The sequence below is a fragment of the Ovis canadensis genome, chromosome 26 (genome assembly GCF_042477335.2).
Source record: "Ovis canadensis isolate MfBH-ARS-UI-01 breed Bighorn chromosome 26, ARS-UI_OviCan_v2, whole genome shotgun sequence".
NCBI lineage: Eukaryota > Metazoa > Chordata > Mammalia > Artiodactyla > Bovidae > Ovis > Ovis canadensis.
Window position 1 is genome coordinate 18,905,001 of NC_091270.1, and position 20,314 is coordinate 18,925,314.

The 20,314-nt window shown below is 39.2% G+C and overlaps 1 protein-coding gene across 1 annotated transcript in view; it reads right to left on the reverse strand.

Moving 5' to 3' along the window:
- The window catches only part of CSMD1 (CUB and Sushi multiple domains 1), a 2,061,903-nt gene that overhangs the window by 380,446 nt on the left and 1,661,143 nt on the right, over nt 1–20,314 (reverse strand). Inside the window, exon 18 of the mRNA XM_069573063.1 lies at nt 11,768–11,956. Within this exon, the coding sequence (XP_069429164.1) occupies nt 11,768–11,956 (189 nt within the window). The remainder of the gene's footprint in view (nt 1–11,767; nt 11,957–20,314) is intronic.

Sequence of the window (20,314 nt, forward strand, 5' to 3'; positions counted from 1 at the left end):
CTGAGCGTCTTGTAAGCAAGACGGAACACATCTTGCCCGGCGGCTTTCACACTGGGACATCAGCTTCCTTCCTGTCCTCAGTCTTGAACGGAAGCATCAGCTCCTTCTGAGTCTTGAGGCCGCTAGCCTCTGGACTGGAATTTACACCCTTGGGGCCCCTTGGTCTCCAGCTGGCTGACCACAGATCTGAGAGCTTCACAAACTCTGTAATCATGTGAATCAACTTCTTATAATAAACTTCTCCATCTCTACCTACATTTCTGTATCTTACAGATTCCAGTCCTCTAGAGCTGCCAGCACTTCGTTGAATTTATATCCTTTACTACAACGCATGTCCTGTTCGATATGTCTCAGTCTCATTTTCAAAAGAAAGAAAAGAAAATTGTACATAATCACTTGAGGGAGGAAGTGGACATGTTTAGGAATCAGTGTCCTGTGGAGGTTCCAGTGCTCAGACCTTGATGCCAGAAAGCGATGAGTTCAGACGCCGACCTATCTCTGACTCTGTGGTCTTTGGCAAGTAGCTCTTCCTCCTTCCTGCACATCTGTCTTATCTTAAAACTGAACACAGTGATAAAAGCCATCTCTTAAGGTAGCTGTTTATAACATCTGGCTTCATAGAACACAATTTACAGGGTCCCATATGTATTAAATACCCAAGACATTAGCTGTTGACACTATGAATAGATCTTCATAGCATCACTATGTACAATACGCAAGTGTCCATCAACAGATGAATGGATAAAGACGGTGCAGTACATATGTACAACTCTGCCATAAAATGTGAGTCAGTTCTGGTGAGGTGGATGAATCTACAGAGTGAAGTAAGGTAGAAAGAGAAAAACAGATATAGTATATTGATGTATATATACTTGGAATCCAGAAAAATGGTATTGATGAACCTATTTGCAGGGAAGGAATGGAGACGCAGACGTAGAGAATGGACTTGTGGGCACAGTGGGGAGGGAGACAGAGGGATGACTGGAGAAAGTAGCGTCGGCATATGTACACTATCAGGTGTAAGGTACCCATCTTACACCGGGTGAGAAGTTGCTGTGTTGCACAGGGACCCCGTCTGGCACTCTGTGATAACCTGGAGACATGGGGTGGGTGAGGGGAGGCTAGGGAGGAAGAGGGCGTATGTATAATTGTGGCTGATTTACGTTGCTATGTGGCAGGACCCAACACAACATTATAACATTAAAATTTTAAAATGTTTTTTAAATTTTAATTTTTAAAATTTTATAATTATAAAAATAAAAAACAATAAAAAGAAAGAGCAAGATATCAATAATTTAAAATTTGAATAAACTTCATAAAACTTAATTTTGCAAACAATTGAAGAGTGGATATTTATCTTTTCTTTTCTATCCTAAGTCCTATCGCGGTTTCCTGAGAATGCAAGAGCTGAACCAACAAGGAATCAAACTGGCCCAGGGGAGCTGGAGGGAAGGGCAAGGGACCAGGTTCAGCCCTGACCCAGGCTCCAGGTCTTCTGGACCCTTGACCCCCGTGCTGTTCAAGGGCTCACTGTCACATGAATGTCCTGAATCACGTAAAAGCTATTCCATAAATAACACTCAGAAAAGAATGAGCTCATTTGTAGAAAAAGTGATATTTCTCATCATGCTCACTCAGCATGTTATTTTAAGGAAACAGATAATTTCTTTGAATATGGAAACTGAGATCTAGGTAAAAGACAGCAAAATATGAATTTTTGAAAATAGTTCTAGAATATTTTAACAGGCTGAAGTTTTCACATCTTAAAGTTACATTGACTCATTTTATTATGAAAAAGGTAACATTAACACAGCATTTAACATTAATTTATTCAAAAAACAGTTACGGAGTACCTGCTATTTATGAGCAAAATAGACAAAAATCTCTGCTCTGGCAGAGCGCACATTCCAGCTGAAGAAGGGAGATTACAATATGAATGACTGGTTATATTCAATGTTAGAAGATGACACATGTCAGGGAAGAAAGTACAGAAAGAAAGAACAGGCTTGGGAGAGAATAAACGGGGTCGGGGGGAAGGCCTGACTAAGGAGGTGGCCTGTGAAGAAAGACTTGAGACAGAAGAAGGAAGCACTTGATAATCTGAGGAAGAACTTGCTTGAAGACAAAACCAGCAGGATGAAGGCCAGAGCGAGAGTGGGCTGCCAGGGTGGGGAGAGGGCTGCTGGTTGTTGTTCAGTCACTCAGCCGTGCCCAGTACCTTGGGACCCCATGGAATGCAGCATGCCAAGCTTCCCTGTCCTCCACCATCTCCTGAAGTTTCCTCAGACTCATGTCCATTGAGTCAGTGATGCCATCCAACCATCTCGTCCTCTGTTGTCCCCTTCTCCTCCTGCCCTCAATCTTTCTCAGCATCAGGGTCTTTTCCAGTGAGTCAGCTCTTTGCATCAGGTGGCCAAAGGATTGGCACTTCAGTTTCAGCATCAGTCCTTCCACTGAATCTTCAGGGTTGATTTCCTTTAGGATGGACTGGTTGGATCTCCTTGCAGTCCAAGGGAACTCTTGGGAGTCTTCTCTGGCACCACAATTCAAAAGCATCAATTCTTCAATGCTCAGCCTTCTTTAGGGTCCAGCTCTCACATCCATACATGACTACTGGAAAAACCATAATCTTAACTATACAGACCTTTGTTGACAAAGTGATGTCTCTGCTTTTTAATATGCTGTCTAGACTCATCACAGCTTTTCTTCCAAGGAGCAATCATCTTTTAATTTCATGGCTACAGTCACCTTCCACAGTGATTTTGGAGCCCAAGAAAATAAAAAGTCTGCTGGGGTTGGGGGGGAAAGTTGGTGGGGAGGGTGGGGAGAGAAGGGAGAGAGTCCTGGGCCCTGGGTCACAAGGGAGAGAGTCCTGACCCCCTGGATGGGGTCAGATCCCATCCAGGCCATGGCCCATCTCTGAGTGTGATGAAGGGCCACCTAAGGGCCCTGCACAGAGGATGAAGTGGACCCACTTGGATTTTAGTTTGGGTGCTGGGCTGCTATGCAAGGAGGGGGTTGGGTGGCAGAAAGCAAAATGGGTAAGACCCTGGACAGAACATCAGCAGAGATGCGGTGGGAAGTGGTCAGAACCCAACTGTGTTTTGAAGGTAGAGCTGGGATAGTATTCCTTGTCAATGGGATGTGGGTGCCATGAAGGAAAAGGAAGATTGTAGGATGATTATAAGGTTCTAACTCTTGAGAGTCCCTTGGACTGCAAGGAGATCCAACCAGTCCATCTGAAGGAGATCAGCCCTGGGATTTATTTGGAAGGAATGATTCTAAAGCTGAAGCTCCAGTACTTTGGCCACCTCATGCGAAGAGTTGATTCATTGGAAAAGACTCTGATGCTGGGAGGGACTAGGGGCAGGAGGAGAAGGGGACTACAGAGGATAAGATGGCTGGATGGCATCACAGACTCAATGGACATGAGTTTGGGCAAACTCCGGGAGTTGGTGATAGACAGGGAGGCCTGGCGTGCTGCAGTTCATGGGGTGGCAAAGGGTCAGACATGACTGAGTGACTGAGCTGAATCGAGCTCTAACTTGTAACCTCACAGCTTTCAGATTCACAATTTAAACTCTGATATACACTATTGCAGGCATGCTCAGTCAAGTGTCTGACTCTTTGGTGACCTCATGGACTGTAGCCCACCAGGCTCCTCTCTCCATGGGATTTCCCAGGCAAGAACACTGGAGTGGGTTGCAATTTCCTTCTCCAAGAGATCTTCTGGACCCAGGGATCAAACCCACATTCCCTGCACTGGCAGGCAGATTCTTCACCGCTCAGCCACTTGGGAAGCCCCGTACACTATTGATACCATGTATAAAATAAACAACTAGTGAGAACCTACTGCACAGCTCAGGGAACACTGCTCAGTGCTCTCTGGTGACCAAAATGGGAAGGAAACACAAAACAGAGGGGATAGATGTGTGCCTATAGCTGAATCCTGTTGTTGTACAGCAGAAACTTACACAACATTGTAAAGCAACTACATTCCAATTAAAAAAATAAAAACAAAACCTTCACTTCTTTCTCAAACCACAGCTGAACTGGCAATTGCCTGCTAAGCATTTCAGAATGAAACCTGTGGGTCCCTACTCTCCCCTCACTGCCTGCATCGTCACCTCTCACTTCTGAAAAGTTCTGTAACTGGTGTGTTTCACCTTGTTTGTGTCCACTTGACCTTCTGCCTCCTAACTCTTGCTTCTTCCTTGAAGACACTAGCACGTGAAAGCATGCAGTGTACTGGCTGATTTGTTTCTTTACTTTTTCTATTATTTCCTCTTTTTTTTTTTTTTTTTGCTTTAAACTGTTAATAAAGTTCTATTTAAAGCAAAAAACTTAATGGGGTTACTTTTCATTTCAGGTTATTTGTGGACTCCCCATGCCCGACAGAGGTTGCTTTTGTTCATTCATTCATTTATATGGAAATCCTTTCCTCAAAAGAAGTCTTCTACAGAACACTGTGATTAAAAATTAAAAAAAAAAGTCTTGGATAAATGAGAGCTGTTCAGTTGAGGTGGCCTTGCCCTTGTCCTGGCTTTCACCTCGAACACGGCACACGTTGTCTCAAATCTCTCACCCATGGAATTGGGGCCATGCTCACATGACCAGCCTGAGCGGCCCTTGAACTGCCTTTGATGAGCACCCACCCTTGGCAAATAAACCTCTCTCCTTCAGCCCCTGCCAGCCATGTTTATGACTTTATGCCTGATTCTCACTGCTTCTTCACTTTCAGTCTTTTCTTTCCTCTCAACCTCATTATTAAAGATGCATCATGAAAGCTGTCATCCAAGCCTTTCAAGTTCTTTTATCTCTGTATTTTCAACCATTTGTCCTGTGTCTAATAGAGCATTTACTTCATTGGATGATTGAAAAATAAGTCTTTCTTCTCGCTATTCTAATAGATTATGAACTTGCCAACTGTGTGCCTATAAAATCAGTGGTTTTCCAATAAATGCTTGCAGAAAGAACAAAGAGTTTACAAAAATATTTATTAAATGTAGAAACTTTTCCAAAGATTTCTTATATTTGTTTTTCACCAAATAAAAGAGGGCCAATTTATTGCAATGTTCGCTTTGCTTCTTCAAAACCTGAGTATCCAAAGCATAAATAGAAAAAAAATGAAATGCAGCAATGCTATTAATATGGTGTGAGAGATATTGATAGAGTTTACCTTTTTTCATGGTGATATAAAACATTATAATTAATTCTGATTTCGTCTTTCCTTCCTGAGAACTGTGAATTTTTGAAAGTGTAAATATCCTATTGATGTATTATTTGTCACAATAAAAACCCATAGGGTTTAAGAGATGGCTTATGACTTGCAAAGGCAACAAAATAATTCTTAAGGTTAAATGAAAACAGTCAACCATGACAGACTAAAACCCTCATATCAAACTCTAAAATCTCCTAAAGTGTGCAGATTTATTAATCACCTTTATCATAAATGTATTGTTATCTGAGACACGTTACAGGGAATCATAAGCAAATAGTTTATGTTACCAATCTCTTGAGAAAGTTTAAACTCCAAATTTACATAAATTTAAATTGGGAGACAATAATAGATAAAATGCACAAGTCTAATGCACCTGATCATTTCCTATGGAAGGCAAATATATAGCATCTCAGATATTTGCAAAGCACACAAGGCCCTTTCCAGTCTATGCCCATGCTATTTCTAGAAAGCTTCCTTCTGGTCATTCCATTCTTTCCATTCACTCTTCTTCACTGAACCTCCAGGAATTTGCAGAAAGTTCCATGCTGATCAATTCATGTGAGCTTGCTCGTTTCCTCTGCCTAGAACACCTCTTCATGTATTAGATTTTGAGAAATTCTACTCAGCACTGGATTCCCATCCCAGGGTTCTATTTTAGATGACTTCTTCTTTCGAATCTTTGCGACCTCATAGACTGTAGCCCTCCAGGCTTCTCTGTCCATGGGATTTCCCAGGCAAGTATACTGGAGTGGGTAGCCATTTTCTTCTCTAGGGGATCTTCCTGACCTAGGAGTCAAAACCACATCTCCTGCACCAGCAACCAGATTCTTTACCATTGAGCCACCAGAGAAGCCCCACGAGGGCTGAGGTCTCATTACTGGGATTGGAACCCTGATAAAAGAGGCCCCAGAGTGCTCCCTCATCCTTTCCACCATGAGATTACTCAGTGGGAAGACTGCTGTCTACACCTCAATATAGGGCCCTGTAAGAACTCAGCCATGCTAGCAGCACCCTCATCTCAAAGAGTCATCATCCAGAATAGTGAAAGATAACTTCTGTAGTTTATAAGCCACACAATTGGCAGCATTTTGTTATAGCAATTCAAATGGACTAGAAATATATAACATTTGATTGACTGGATTATAAATGCAAAAGTTAGACTTTTAGAACTACATATGGGAGAAATGGATGTCAGAAAAGCTAGTTGTGCTAGTGACCTGGAGCAAATGCAGAAGAATTCTGGTGAAGGTGGAGTGCAACCTGGTCTTGCAGGATGAGGATGACTGGATAGAAGTGGAAAATAGTCTTGGATAGATACTAAAACGTTTAAACAAAGCAAGTTGCCAACATCAAGTCCACAACAACCTCTGCATATTGTTCTCCTTTGAGAAGAGTCCATTCAAAATGACAGGTTTCAGGTGGGTCAGGATAAATCTGTCATTTTTATATGTCAGTTTTCTTCACCAGATCGAGAATCTGTTAAATAGCTGATCTGATGACTGGGCTGTCTGCTGCCTTAGACTAGCACCATCCTCCAACCTCACCCAGTGGTGGACTCATGACCAGGGGACCGCACGCTGTCAGTGTCTCCAGCTCACACTGGGAAATCTACAGTTGAAACAAGTAAAAAAGCCCCACTGGAGCAGACGCTCAACCGGCCTGCCTCAGAAGCAAGTGTACAAAAGAGAGCAGCTTGTACAAGTCTCATTTCTAGATTCCACTTGTAGCTCTAGCCCATGGAATAATTAAAGCTGCACAGTGACATTCAATAGAGCCATGAATTTTTATACCATGTAAACATTTCAATAAAATTATGCATATGATTAACTTACAAATTTTGGATTAGGTGATATAATAAAATATATCAATTGATATTCATTTATGTGTGAATAACATGGAAGTCTTTTAAGGGTTAGGCCCTTATTGTACTTAGTAAAATTGTTAGTAAAGACTCCAAATAAGGAGTGAACATTTTAGTACAGTATTTAGGTCATACTCAAGTTTTACAAATTTTTAATTAGTATGGTAGCTAGTATCTTTCTGACACTAGTAGTCATAAACATGATTTTATTTACTTTATTATTAGAGTTCTAATACAAAAATAAAACATGGCAACAAAATTTCAAATAACACCATAAAATGAAGAGCTAAAAAAGTCTCTCTTCACCCTCCCTGATAGCCTACTAACATCCCAAATAGGGAAGAAATTTTCCTTGCAGTTATAATTTTAGATTATAAATATATAATTGTAGCTATAACTTTAGGTTGTCTATTTCCAGGCATTTCCTGTGCACACACTGTGAGGCTGTCTGTAGTTACCTACAAGTATGTGCTCACACACATGATACACATTGCAGTATGAGTTGTTTTTTTTCTCCCAAGAAACTATATTATTTACATTTCCCGGTAATAATGCAAAATGAACATGCAGATTCCTAATCCCACAATGAATCCAAATAATATGAACTTTCCACTTCATTTTGCAAATCCAACAAGGGAGGTAAATTACTGTGTTGTACTTGCAGTTTCCTGATTCCTGGTCAAAATGGTTTACACCATTGATTGGCCTTTGTGCGCTTCTGGGAGTCATCAATGTGTTTGTTTCCCTCACAAATCTATTGGTTTATTTGTGCTGTTTATTTTCCTTCATCTGTTTATTGGAAAAGGTCCTTTAAAATCATATTACACAGACAGTGCAATTATTTTCTCTAATCTGACCATTTTCTTTTACCTTTAAAAAAGTTTAATGGAACTTTTTGATGCATGAAACAGGGCACTCAAAGCCAGTGCACTGGGACGACCCTGAGGGATAGAATGGGGAGGGAGCTGGGACGGGGTTCAGGATGGGGACACATGTACACCCACGGTTGATTCATTTCAATGGATGGGAAAAAAAAAACCACAACACTACAATATTGCAAAGTAATTAGCCTCCAATTAAAATAAATAAATTTTAAAAATAAAAATAATTAATAATTAATGGAACTTTTAATTTGTATATAGTGAAATGTCAATGTTTTTCATTGTCTCTAGATTTCTTTAGAAAGTTTTCTAAGAATTAAAATCTCTTAATGGACAAACTGCTTCACTGACTGTGCTTAAAGCCTTTGACTGTGTGGATCACAACAAATTGTGGAAAATTCTTAAAAAGATGGGAATCCCAAACCAACTTATCTGTCCTCTGAGAAACCTGTATGCTCTTCAATAAGTGGTGCTGGGAAAACTACATAGCTATGTGTAAAATAACGAAATTAGAACATTTCCTAAATTCATACACAAAGATAAACTCAAAATGGATTGATGACCTAAATGTAAGACCAGAAACTATAAAACTCTTAGAGAAAACCATAGGCAGAATACTTGATGACATAAATTAAAGCAAGATCCTATATGATTCACCTCCTATATTAATGGAAATAAAAGCAAAAATAAACAAGTGGGATCTAATTAAACTTAAAAGCTTTTACACAGCAAAGGAAGCTACAAACAAGGTAAAAAGATAACCCCAAGAATGGGAGAAAATAACCATAAAGGAAACAACTGATAAGAAACAATTTTCAAAATATAAAAGCAGCTCATACAACTTGATAACAGAAAAACAAACAACCCAATAAAAAAGTGGGGGAAAGCCCTAAACAGACATTTCTCCAAAGAAGACATACAGATGGCTAATAAACATGTGAAAAAATGCTCAACATTGCTAATTATTAGAGAAATGCAAATCAAAACCACAGTAAGATTCTACCTCACTCCAGTCAGAATGGTCATCATCAAAAAGTCTACAAACAATAAATGCTGGAGAGGGTGTGGAGAAAGGGAATCCTCTTGAATTGCTTGTGAGAATGTAAATTGATACGACTACAATGGAAGACAGTATGGAGATTCCTCAAAAGAGCTGTGGTACATATATACAATGGAATATTACTCAACCATAAAAAGGAACACATTTGAGTCAGTTCTAATGAGGTAGATGAAACTAGAGCCTATTATACAGAGTGAAGTAAGTCAGAGAGATAAATATAAATGTTGTATACTGACACATATATATGGGATCTAGAAAGATCGTACTGATGAATTTATTTGCAGAACAGCAATGGAGAAAAAGACTGAAAAAAGACCTATGGAAATGGAGAGAGAGGAGGAGGGAGAGGGTGATATATATGGAGAGAGTAACATGGAAACTTACTTTACCGTATGTAAAATAGATAGCCAATGGGAATTTGCTGTATGACTCAGGGAACACAAATAGGGCCTCTGCAAAATTCTAGAAGGGTGGGATGGGGAAGGAGGTGGGAGGGAGTTTTGGGAGAGAGGGTACATGGGTGTTTCTATGGCTGATTCTTATTGATGTCTGACAGAAAACAACAAAATTCTGTACAGTAACTAACCTTCAATTAAAAATAAATAAAAAAATGAGCAACAATGAGACATGGAACAAAAGACTGTTTCAAAATTGGGAAAGAAGTACGTCAAGGCTGTATATTGTTACCCTGCTTATGTAACTTATATGCAAAGTTCACCATGCAAATGCTGGGCTGGATGAATCACAAGCTTAAATCAAGATTGCCAGGAGAAATATCAACCATCTTAGACATGCAGAAGATACCACCCTAACAGCAGAAAGTGAAGAGGAACTAAAAAGCCTTTTGATGAAGGTGAAAGAGTGAAAAAGCTGGCTTAAACCTCAGCATTCATGAAACTAAGATCATGGCATCTGGTCCCATCACTTCATGGCAAATAAAAGGAGAAAAAGTGGAAAAATGGCAAATTTTCTTTTCTTCGGCTACAAAATCACTGCAGATGGTGACCACAGCCAGGAAATTAAAGTTCCTTTAAAGAAAAGCTATGACACACCTAGATAGTGTATTATAAAACTGATGAGTTTGCCTACAAAGTTCCTTACAGTGAAAGCTATTGTTTATCCAGTAGTCACGTATGAATGTGAGAGTTGGACCATAAAGAAGTCTCAGTGCTAAAGAATTAATGCTTTTGAATTTTGGTGCTGGAGGAGACTCTTGAGTTCCTCGGACTGCAAGGAGATTAAACCAGTCAATCCTAAATGAAATCAACCCTGAATATTTACTGGAAGGACTGATGCTGAAGCCAAAGCTCCAATACTTTGGTTCCAACTTATTGGCAAAACCCTGATCCTGGGAGAGACTGAAGGCAAAAGGAGACGGGGGCAACAGAGGACAAGATGGTTGGATGGCATCACTGATTCAATAAACATGAGTTGAGCAAATTCTGAGACACAGTAAAGGACAGGGAAGCCTGGCATGCCACAGTCCATGGGGTCTCAAAGAGATGGACATGACTCGGTGAATGAACAACAACACAAGGACAAAGGCAGTGACTTATGCATATATAGACATCTATGTGACAAAACAGACCGCACATCAGAGAAGAGATGGTACAATCTTATTAATAAATGGATCTAGACACTACATCGCATCTGCCAAATATATTAGATGGGTTTAAAGTTTATATTTGACATTAAAAAAAAACTAGCATTTGCTTTCAGGGTGATGAACACATCCTTAATCATGGTGATGGTTTCATATATGTATAGGTGTCTCAGAACATAGTAAAGTTTTCACATTAAACAAGCAGTTTATAATATTTTAATTATACCTCAATAAAGCTGTTTAAAATTTTAAAGGTTTTCAGAAGAAAACAACAGAATATCTTTATAACTTGAGGGTAGTAAGCCTTCTTAAACACTATCTGTAAAGCACCAATCACAAATGAATGCATTGAACAAGTAGATTATTTTCAAATGAAAACGTGCTATTCTTCAAAAAATAACCAAGAAGAGGAGGAGGACAGAGACAGAATGAGAGAAAGCATTCACAATACATGGATTCAACAAAAGAGAGGTCCCCATATACATAAGCAAGGCTTATTATTCTATAAGAAAAAGGTACGTTACCCAATATAAATAGGAGGAAAGAAACAAATTATTCATGGAGGAGGGTGTACTCTTAGCCAAACAAGCAGGAAAAGGAGCTCAAAATAACTCAAATGCTCATACAAAGTATCATGGAATAAACAACAGTGGTACATTTATACAGGGAAACATAGACGAAAAGAGTGGAGGAGGAGCAGTTAAATGCTATGCCCTGGATGTCACAGTGTATGACTGAGTGAAAGAAGCTGGAAATAGCAAAGAAACATCCTGTATGACTTCCTCCACATAGAATCTTAGGAGACAAGGGGACTGTAGCCTTTGTGGGAGCAGTGACTGGGATGAGGCAGCACTCCTGGGTTGCAGGTCACATTCATCTACTGATCTGTGGGCTTGATCTTATACAATATGCTTGCTGTGTATAGAACTTCATTCTATAAATAGAAGCTCTACCTCATAGAGAAGGTTCTAGGTAAACTTCAAGCGCTAAACAGCCATGTTTTTAAGGTCTAAGAACGTTCAAACAGAAGTCCCGTATCAGTCACACCCTGAACCAACCCATAAAATGCTCACCACCCAAACCGTTTAAATAATTTCTGCGCACGTCTTCCTGGTTCGCTGCTCCTTTGCGCTCCACCTACCGTCACAGCTGGGCAACGCGTGGTTCCACTGGTGGTTCCGCTCGCAGACCAGAGGCTCGTCGTCACTCAGCGTGTAGCCCGGGTCACAGCTGAAGGTCACTGTGGACCGGATGCCAAAGTGACTGCCGTGCCGATGCCCGTTCACGGGGATCCCAGGATCAAGGCAGGAGTCAGACTCCAGAGTCACACCTGGACACACAGGGAAAACCATCATATGGGGACCTTCCTAGGTTATAGAAAAGATAGTCAGTATCTGTGCCATAATACATACAAAATATTCCTAGACATGATCAGACCTGGAAAATTATGGAAATAAATCCAGTAACTCATTCACGTGAAGACAAATACATTTTCAAATATTTGCTTTTTCTGTAGATAGGTGTATGCTGTTACATTAATAACCAGGTAGTAGCTAGGGAGTAAAATCTTGAATAATTTGCTGACCTCCCTGAATTTCTCTTCATTTGAAAATCAATCAACTGTACTAAACAAAGTCTAAGTCAGTTTTCTGTCTCTTATCTCTCCTCCTTCTTATATTTGATATACCAGTAGATTTTGGCAATCATACTTCAACTTTCATATATTTGCATACATTCACCCAAGCTCATACACACATCAGGCAAATTAAAACTGCACTGAGGTTGATTTTCTAAAATTGCATTCCACCAATCCATACTTTATTTTTTCAAATTTGCACTTAAGTCAGCCACTTTCAAGATGGCTATAAAATTAGCCTATGCTAAAAAATGTTAAAACATAAAGTGCTATATAAAGTCAAGTAATGATGATCACATCACTTCAAGAGTTTCTTTGCTCTGTCTCTAACATTCCTCTTTATTTCTAGAATAATACATTTTAAAGGATGAGGAAAAAAGAGTAAGGGAAGAGAATATCATTGCAATGTTTAGGAATTCAAAGGGATTAAAAAAAATTAGACTTATGGATTTCCCTGGTGGGTCAGTGGTAAAGAATCTACCTGCCAACACAGGAGACATGGGTTCAAACCTGATCTGGGACAATCCCACACGCTGCGGGACAGCCAAGCCCATGGCCACAACTACAGGGCCCAAGCCCTAGAGCATGGGAGCTGCAGCAGCTGAAGCCTCAAGGCTCTGCAACCTGGGCTCTGTAATAAGAGTGGTCACCACAATGAGAAGCCTGAACGCTGCAACTAGCGAGTAGCCCCTGCTCGCTGCAACTAGAGGAAGCCTGAGGAAGACCCAGCATAGCCAAAAACAAGTAAATAAATAAAATTATTTAAAAAAGACTTGCTGTTGCTATAACTCTCTCAGTAAGATTCAAAATATTGCAATTATGACAAAGTATTAATGAAAACTCTTAAATTATTACCAGTATTCAGATCATTTACTCTCCTAAAATGATATTTGGGATGTTTCTGATCATCACATATATTTTACCAAAGTTTGAGTGACTTATCTTATGAATATACCCTCCGTTATTCAGTCAAATACACACTGCCACCAAGGAGTGAGTTTCTTAGATAAACAAGTGATGCAGTTTCCTTAAAGCACCACCATGTGATCCAACAGGTGGAGAAACACAAGCAGGGAGGGCACTCTCAGTGAGACCTTTTGCTGAATTACCAAACCTGAGGGACATTACAGGAACCCTTAGAACTTGCATCTGGTTTCAGAATTGGCAGGATGAACACACTTTGCACTTTGTAAGTCTGTGCTCTTTACCTCTCTGGTTAACAGACAGCAGAGAGGACTAGTACAGTGAAATGTTCCAAGGGAAAAATAAGTGAAACAATGAAAAGAAAAAGAAGTGAAAAAAAAATATACAGCGTCATTATTCCAAGAATTTTTTTCTTAAAAATTAGTCATTCTAACTAAAATCCTCTAACCTATGCCTCTCATCTTAGCAACAGGATATTACTGTCATGACTTATTGCAAAGTATGGCAGCAAACGCATACATTTCACACCCCTGCCTGAGCTGCAAATACACCAACAGGAGACGGCCAGCGTGTGCCCCAAGACCCGTCACCCACCTGGCTCCTCTCTCTCAGTGTGTGCACACACACATTCATATTCTACACACACACATTCCCTTTCTGCACACATACACGCACACATACATGCACACATACATGCACACATACACGCACACATTCATTTTCTACACACACACACACATTCCACACATGCCTACATTCACTTTTCACATACACACACACTTTTTACATTTGCATTCACTTGCTAAACACATCCATTCACTTTCTACACAAACACATACTCCCTATATACACACTCACTTTTACACACTCTTTCATTTTCTACACACACACTCACTTTTTACACAAACACACACATTTGGTTTCTACCCACACATTCATTTTCTAAACACATATAATTCACTTTGTAAACACACACTTTCATTTTCTACACACTTTCATTTTCAGCACACACACACTCACTTTTTTTTGTTGTTTTCTTAACAACTTTATTTGTTTTCTGGATGCAAAGACTTTGTTAAGCTATTTATTTTAAATATTATGTTTGTGGTTTCTCTTTTTTTTAATTATTTTTTTTTAGTTTTTTATTTTTTAAATTTTAAAATCTTTAATTCTTACATGCGTTCCCAAACATGAACCCCCCTCCCACCTCCCTCCCCATAACACCTCTCTGGGTCATCCCCATGCACCAGCCCCAAGCATGCTGTATCCTGCGTCAGACATAGACTGGTGATTCAATTCTTACATGATAGTATACATGTTAGAATGCCATTCTCCCAAATCATCCCACCCTCGCCCTCGCCCTCTGAGTCCAAAAGTCCGTTATACACAGCTGTGTCTTTTTTCCTGTCTTGCATACAGGGTCGTCATTGCCATCTTCCTAAATTCCATATATATGTGTTAGTATACTGTATTGGTGTTTTTCTTTCTGGCTTACTTCACTCTGTATAATCGGCTCCAGTTTCATCCATCTCATCAGAACTGATTCAAATGAATTCTTTTTAATGGCTGAGTAATACTCCATTGTGTATATGTACCACAGCTTTCTTATCCATTCATCTGCTGATGGACATCTAGGTTGTTTCCATGTCCTGGCTATTATAAACAGTGCTGCGATGAACATTGGGGTACATGTGTCTCTTTCCATTCTGGTTTCCTCGGTGTGTATGCCTAGCAGTGGGATTGCTGGGTCATAAGGTAGTTCTATTTGCAATTTTTTAAGGAATCTCCACACTGTTTTCCATAGTGGCTGTACTAGTTTGCATTCCCACCAACAGTGTAGGAGGGTTCCCTTTTCTCCACACCCTCTCCAGCTTGCAGATTTTTGGATCGCAGACATTCTGACTGGTGTGAAGTGGTACCTCATTGTGGTTTTGATTTGCATTTCTCTAATAATGAGTGATGTTGAGCATCTTTTCATGTGTTTGTTAGCCATTCGTATGTCTTCTTTGGAGAAATGTCTATTTAGTTCTTTGGCCCATTTTTTGATTGGGTCATTTATTTTTCTGGAATTGAGCTGCATAAGTTGACTTGCCTGACTTCAGGCTCTACTACAAAGCCACAGTCATCAAGACAGTATGGTACTGGCACAAAGACAGACATATAGATCAATGGAACAAAATAGAAAGCCCAGAGATAAATCCACACACATATGGACACCTTATCTTTGACAAAGGAGGCAAGAATACACAATGGAGTAAAGACAATCTCTTTAACAAGTGGTGCTGGGAAAACTGGTCAACCACTTGTAAAAGAATGAAACTAGATCACTTTCTAACACCGCACACAAAAATAAACTCAAAATGGATTAAAGATCTAAATGTAAGACCAGAAACTATAAAACCCCTAGAGGAGAACATAGGCAAAACACTCTCCGACATAAATCACAGCAGGATCCTCTATGATCCACCTCCCAGAATTCTGGAAATAAAAGCAAAAATAAACAAATGGGATCTAATTAAAATTAAAAGCTTCTGCACACTCACTTTTTATAACACATATTCACTTTCTACACATTCACTTTCTACACATACATTCACTTTCTACACAAAGACATTGACTTTCTACACATTCACATTCTACACACTCGCATAACTTACATGCTACATACACACATTCACTTTCTACACACACACACACTTTCTACACATGCATTTACTTTCTACACAAACACACACTTCCTACACAAACACACACACTCACTTTCTACACACACATTCACTTTCTATGCACACACACATTCCCTTTCTATACACATTCACTTTGTAAACACACACTTTCTACATACACAACTCACTTTCTGCACACATTTTCACTTTCTACACACACATTCACACATATTCACTTTTTGCACACATACATCCACTTCCTACACAAACACACACACTTTCTACACACACACCCTCACTTTCCACAGTCACACACTTTCACTTCCTACACACTTTCAATTTCTACAGACACACTCTCAATTTCTACACAAATACACTCTCATTTTCTACACACACATTAACTTTCTGCACACACATTCACTTTTTATACATACCTTCACTTTCTATGCACACACAATCACATACTACACACATGCATTCACTTTCCACACAGACACATACCTTCACTTTCCACACACTCACTTTCTAAAACACTTTCTCTTTCTACAAACTTACATTCACTTTCTACACACACACGCACATTGACTTCTACACACACACACACTCACTTTCTACATGCATCCACTTCCTACACACACATACTAGCTTTCTACATACACTTTTACTTTCTACAGTAATGCAGTTTCACTTTCTAAAGACACACATTAAATTTCCACCCACAAACATTCATATTTGACACACACACAGTTTCTACACACACACACAATACACTTTCTACTGACAAGCACACATTTACTTTCTATACACAAATTAACTTTCACACACATTTACTATCTACACATGCACATTCACTCTCTTCATGCACACATTCACCTTCTACAAGTGTACATACTCACTTTCTACACATGCACACACTTGCTTCCAACACACATTCACTTTCCATACAGCTCACTTTCTACACAAGCACACTTTAACTTTCCACACACATTCACTTTCTATACAAACACAGCTCACTTTCCACACACATACTTCCCACATGGATACACTTTCAGTTTCTACACAAACATACTTTCACTTTCTACATATTTTCACTTTCTGCACATACATGCACATTCTAAACCCACACATGTTCATTTTTTACACACATTCACTTCCTACACAGACACATATTCTCTTTCTATGCACATTCACTTTCTTTTCAAAAAATTAATTAATTTATTTTAATTGGAGGCTAATTACTTTACAATATTGTAGTGGGTTTTTCCATACATTGACATGAATCAGCCATGGGTGTACAATGTGTTCCCCATCCTGAACCCCCCTCCCACATTCCTCCCCATCCCATCCCTCAGGGTCATCCCAGTGCACCAGCCCTGAGCACCCTGTCTCATGCATCAAACCTGGGCTGGTGATCTAGTTCACATATGATAATATACATGTTGCAATGCCATTCTTCCAAACCATCCCACCCTCGCCCTCTCCCACAGAGTCCAAAAGACTGTTCTATACATGTGTCTCTTTTGCTGTCTCGCATACAGGGTTATCATTACCATCTTTCTAAATTCAATATATATGCGTTAGTATACTGTACTGGTGTTTTTCTTTCTGGCTTACTTCACTCTGTGTAACAGACTCCGGTTTCATCCACCTCATTAGAACTGATTCATATGTATTCTTTTAAATGGCTGGGTAATACTCAATCGTGTATATGTACCACAGCTTTCTTATCCGTTTGTCTGCTGATGGACATCTAGGTTGCTTCCATGTCCTGGCTATTGTAAACAGTGCTGTGGTGAATATCGGAGTACGCATGTCTCTTTCAATCACTTTCTATGCAAACACACACTCACTTTCTACAGCCACACTTTCATTTTCTACACTCATACACTCACTTTCCACACACCTTTAATTTCTACAGACACACTTTCACTTTCTACAGACTCATTCACTTTCTACACAAACATTTCACGTTAATGCACTGTCTCATTCCACACCAGCACAGGCATAAACTTTCTAAACACACACATAGATACTCTACACACACACATTCATTATCTACACACATTCACTTTTAAGACACAACACACACATTCACTTTCTAGGTACACTTTCACTTTCTACATACTCACATTGACTCGACACACACATTCCCCTGCTACACACACATACACATTCATTTCTGTACATGTATACATTCAGTTTCTACACACACACTCACACATTCACTTTCTATACACACACACCTTCGCTTTCTATACACACTTTCACCCTGTACACTCACATTTTCTTTCTCTACACACACTTTCACTTTCCACACAAACACACTTTCAATGTATGCATATTCACTTTCTACACATTTATTCACATTTTAAACTCACACCCATTCACATGACTCACAGACAGTCACTTCCTACACACAGAAAATATTCATTTTCCACACATGCAGTTTTGCTTTCTACAATTCACTTTCTACACACACTTTCACATTTAACACTCATAAGCTTTCACTTTCTACACACACATTCACTTTCTGCACATACAGGCACTTTCTACACACTTTTTTTCGGTCCTTATACACATACAGTTTCACTTGCTACACACACACATTCTACACCAACACAAATCACTTATACACACACTTTCACTTTCTATACTCACAGCTTCATTTCTACACAATACACTTTCACTTTTTATACATTTTTACTTCCAACACAAACATGCACTTTCTAAACTCACACGTGTTTATGTTTTACACTCACACATCTTCACTCCCAACACAGACACATCTTCACTTTCTACACACACCTTCACTTTCTACACACAAACTTTCACTCCCCCACTCACACACTTTCCCTCTTTACAGGCACACTTTCACTTTTTACACATACTTTCATTTTCCGCACACATATTTTACATTACACAAACACTCTCACCCTACATCCACACATAGACTTTCTATACACACACACTCACTGTCTACACACATTCACTACCTACACACAACACACTTGTTCACTTTCTACATACACGTTCACTGTCTATTCTCACATACACTTTTACTTTCTACACACACCCATTAACTCTACACACACATTCACCTTCTGCACACACATACACATTCATTTCTACACGCATATAATTTCAGTTTCTGCACACACACACTTTCACTTTCTACACCCATACACTCACTTTCCATACACACATTTTCACTTTCTATGCACATACATATTCACATTCTACAAACACATATTCACTTTCTACAAACACATATTCACTTTCTATTTAAACATTCACTTTCTACACACAGACTTTCACTTTCTACAAACACATATTATGCATTCTACACTCACAAACATTCTCATTCTACAGCCACACATACACACACTTTCTACACACACACATTCAGCACCTATACACATTCACTTTCTACACTTGGTTTCACATTTGATGCCCTTTCACTTTCTACACAGTTTCTCTTTTTACACACCCTTTCACTTTCTCCACATATCTCCACATTTCAAACATACACATTCACTTTTTACACACACATTCACTTCCCACACACAGACATGTATTCACTTTCTACACACACATTCACATTCTAGATATACATATTTTTACACAGGCATTTTCACTTTCTACACACACATTACAGTCTACACTCACATTCTCATTTTATACTCACATAGACATACAGTTTCAAAACATACACATTCAGTATCTACACACAATCACTATCTACACAGAAAGCACACATTCACTTTCTACACACACACACACACACACACACACATTCCCTTCCTATAAACTTTTGCTTTCTACACATTTTCTTTCCACACACACTTTCTACAGACACACTTTCACTTTCCACACTCCTACGCTTTAACTTACTACATACACTTTCACTTTCCACACACACATACACATTCATTTCTAAACCTAAAATTGGTTTCTACACACAAACATTCACTTTCTATGCACGCACTCTTTCATTTTCTACAATGCACTTTCACTTTCCACACACTGATTTGTTTCTACACATTCACATTCTACACACACACACACACACACACACTTCCAGTTTCACACATACACAGATTCACTTCCTACACACATTCCCTTTCAACACACAATTTCACCTTCCATACACATTCACTGTCCACACACTTTCACTTTCTACACTTTCCCATTTTACACACATTCAGTTCCCACACACTTTCACTTTCTACACACGCTTCACTTTCTATCCACTCACTTTCTACACACTTCCACTTTCCACACACACACATATTCACATTTACACACACACAATTACAAACTACACTCACAAACATTCTCATTCTACAAACACACAGAAATACATGTTCTACACAGATATTCACTATCTACATACATTCACGTTCTACAACACACTCACATTGTACACATACCCATTCACTTTCAACAACACACACATTTATTT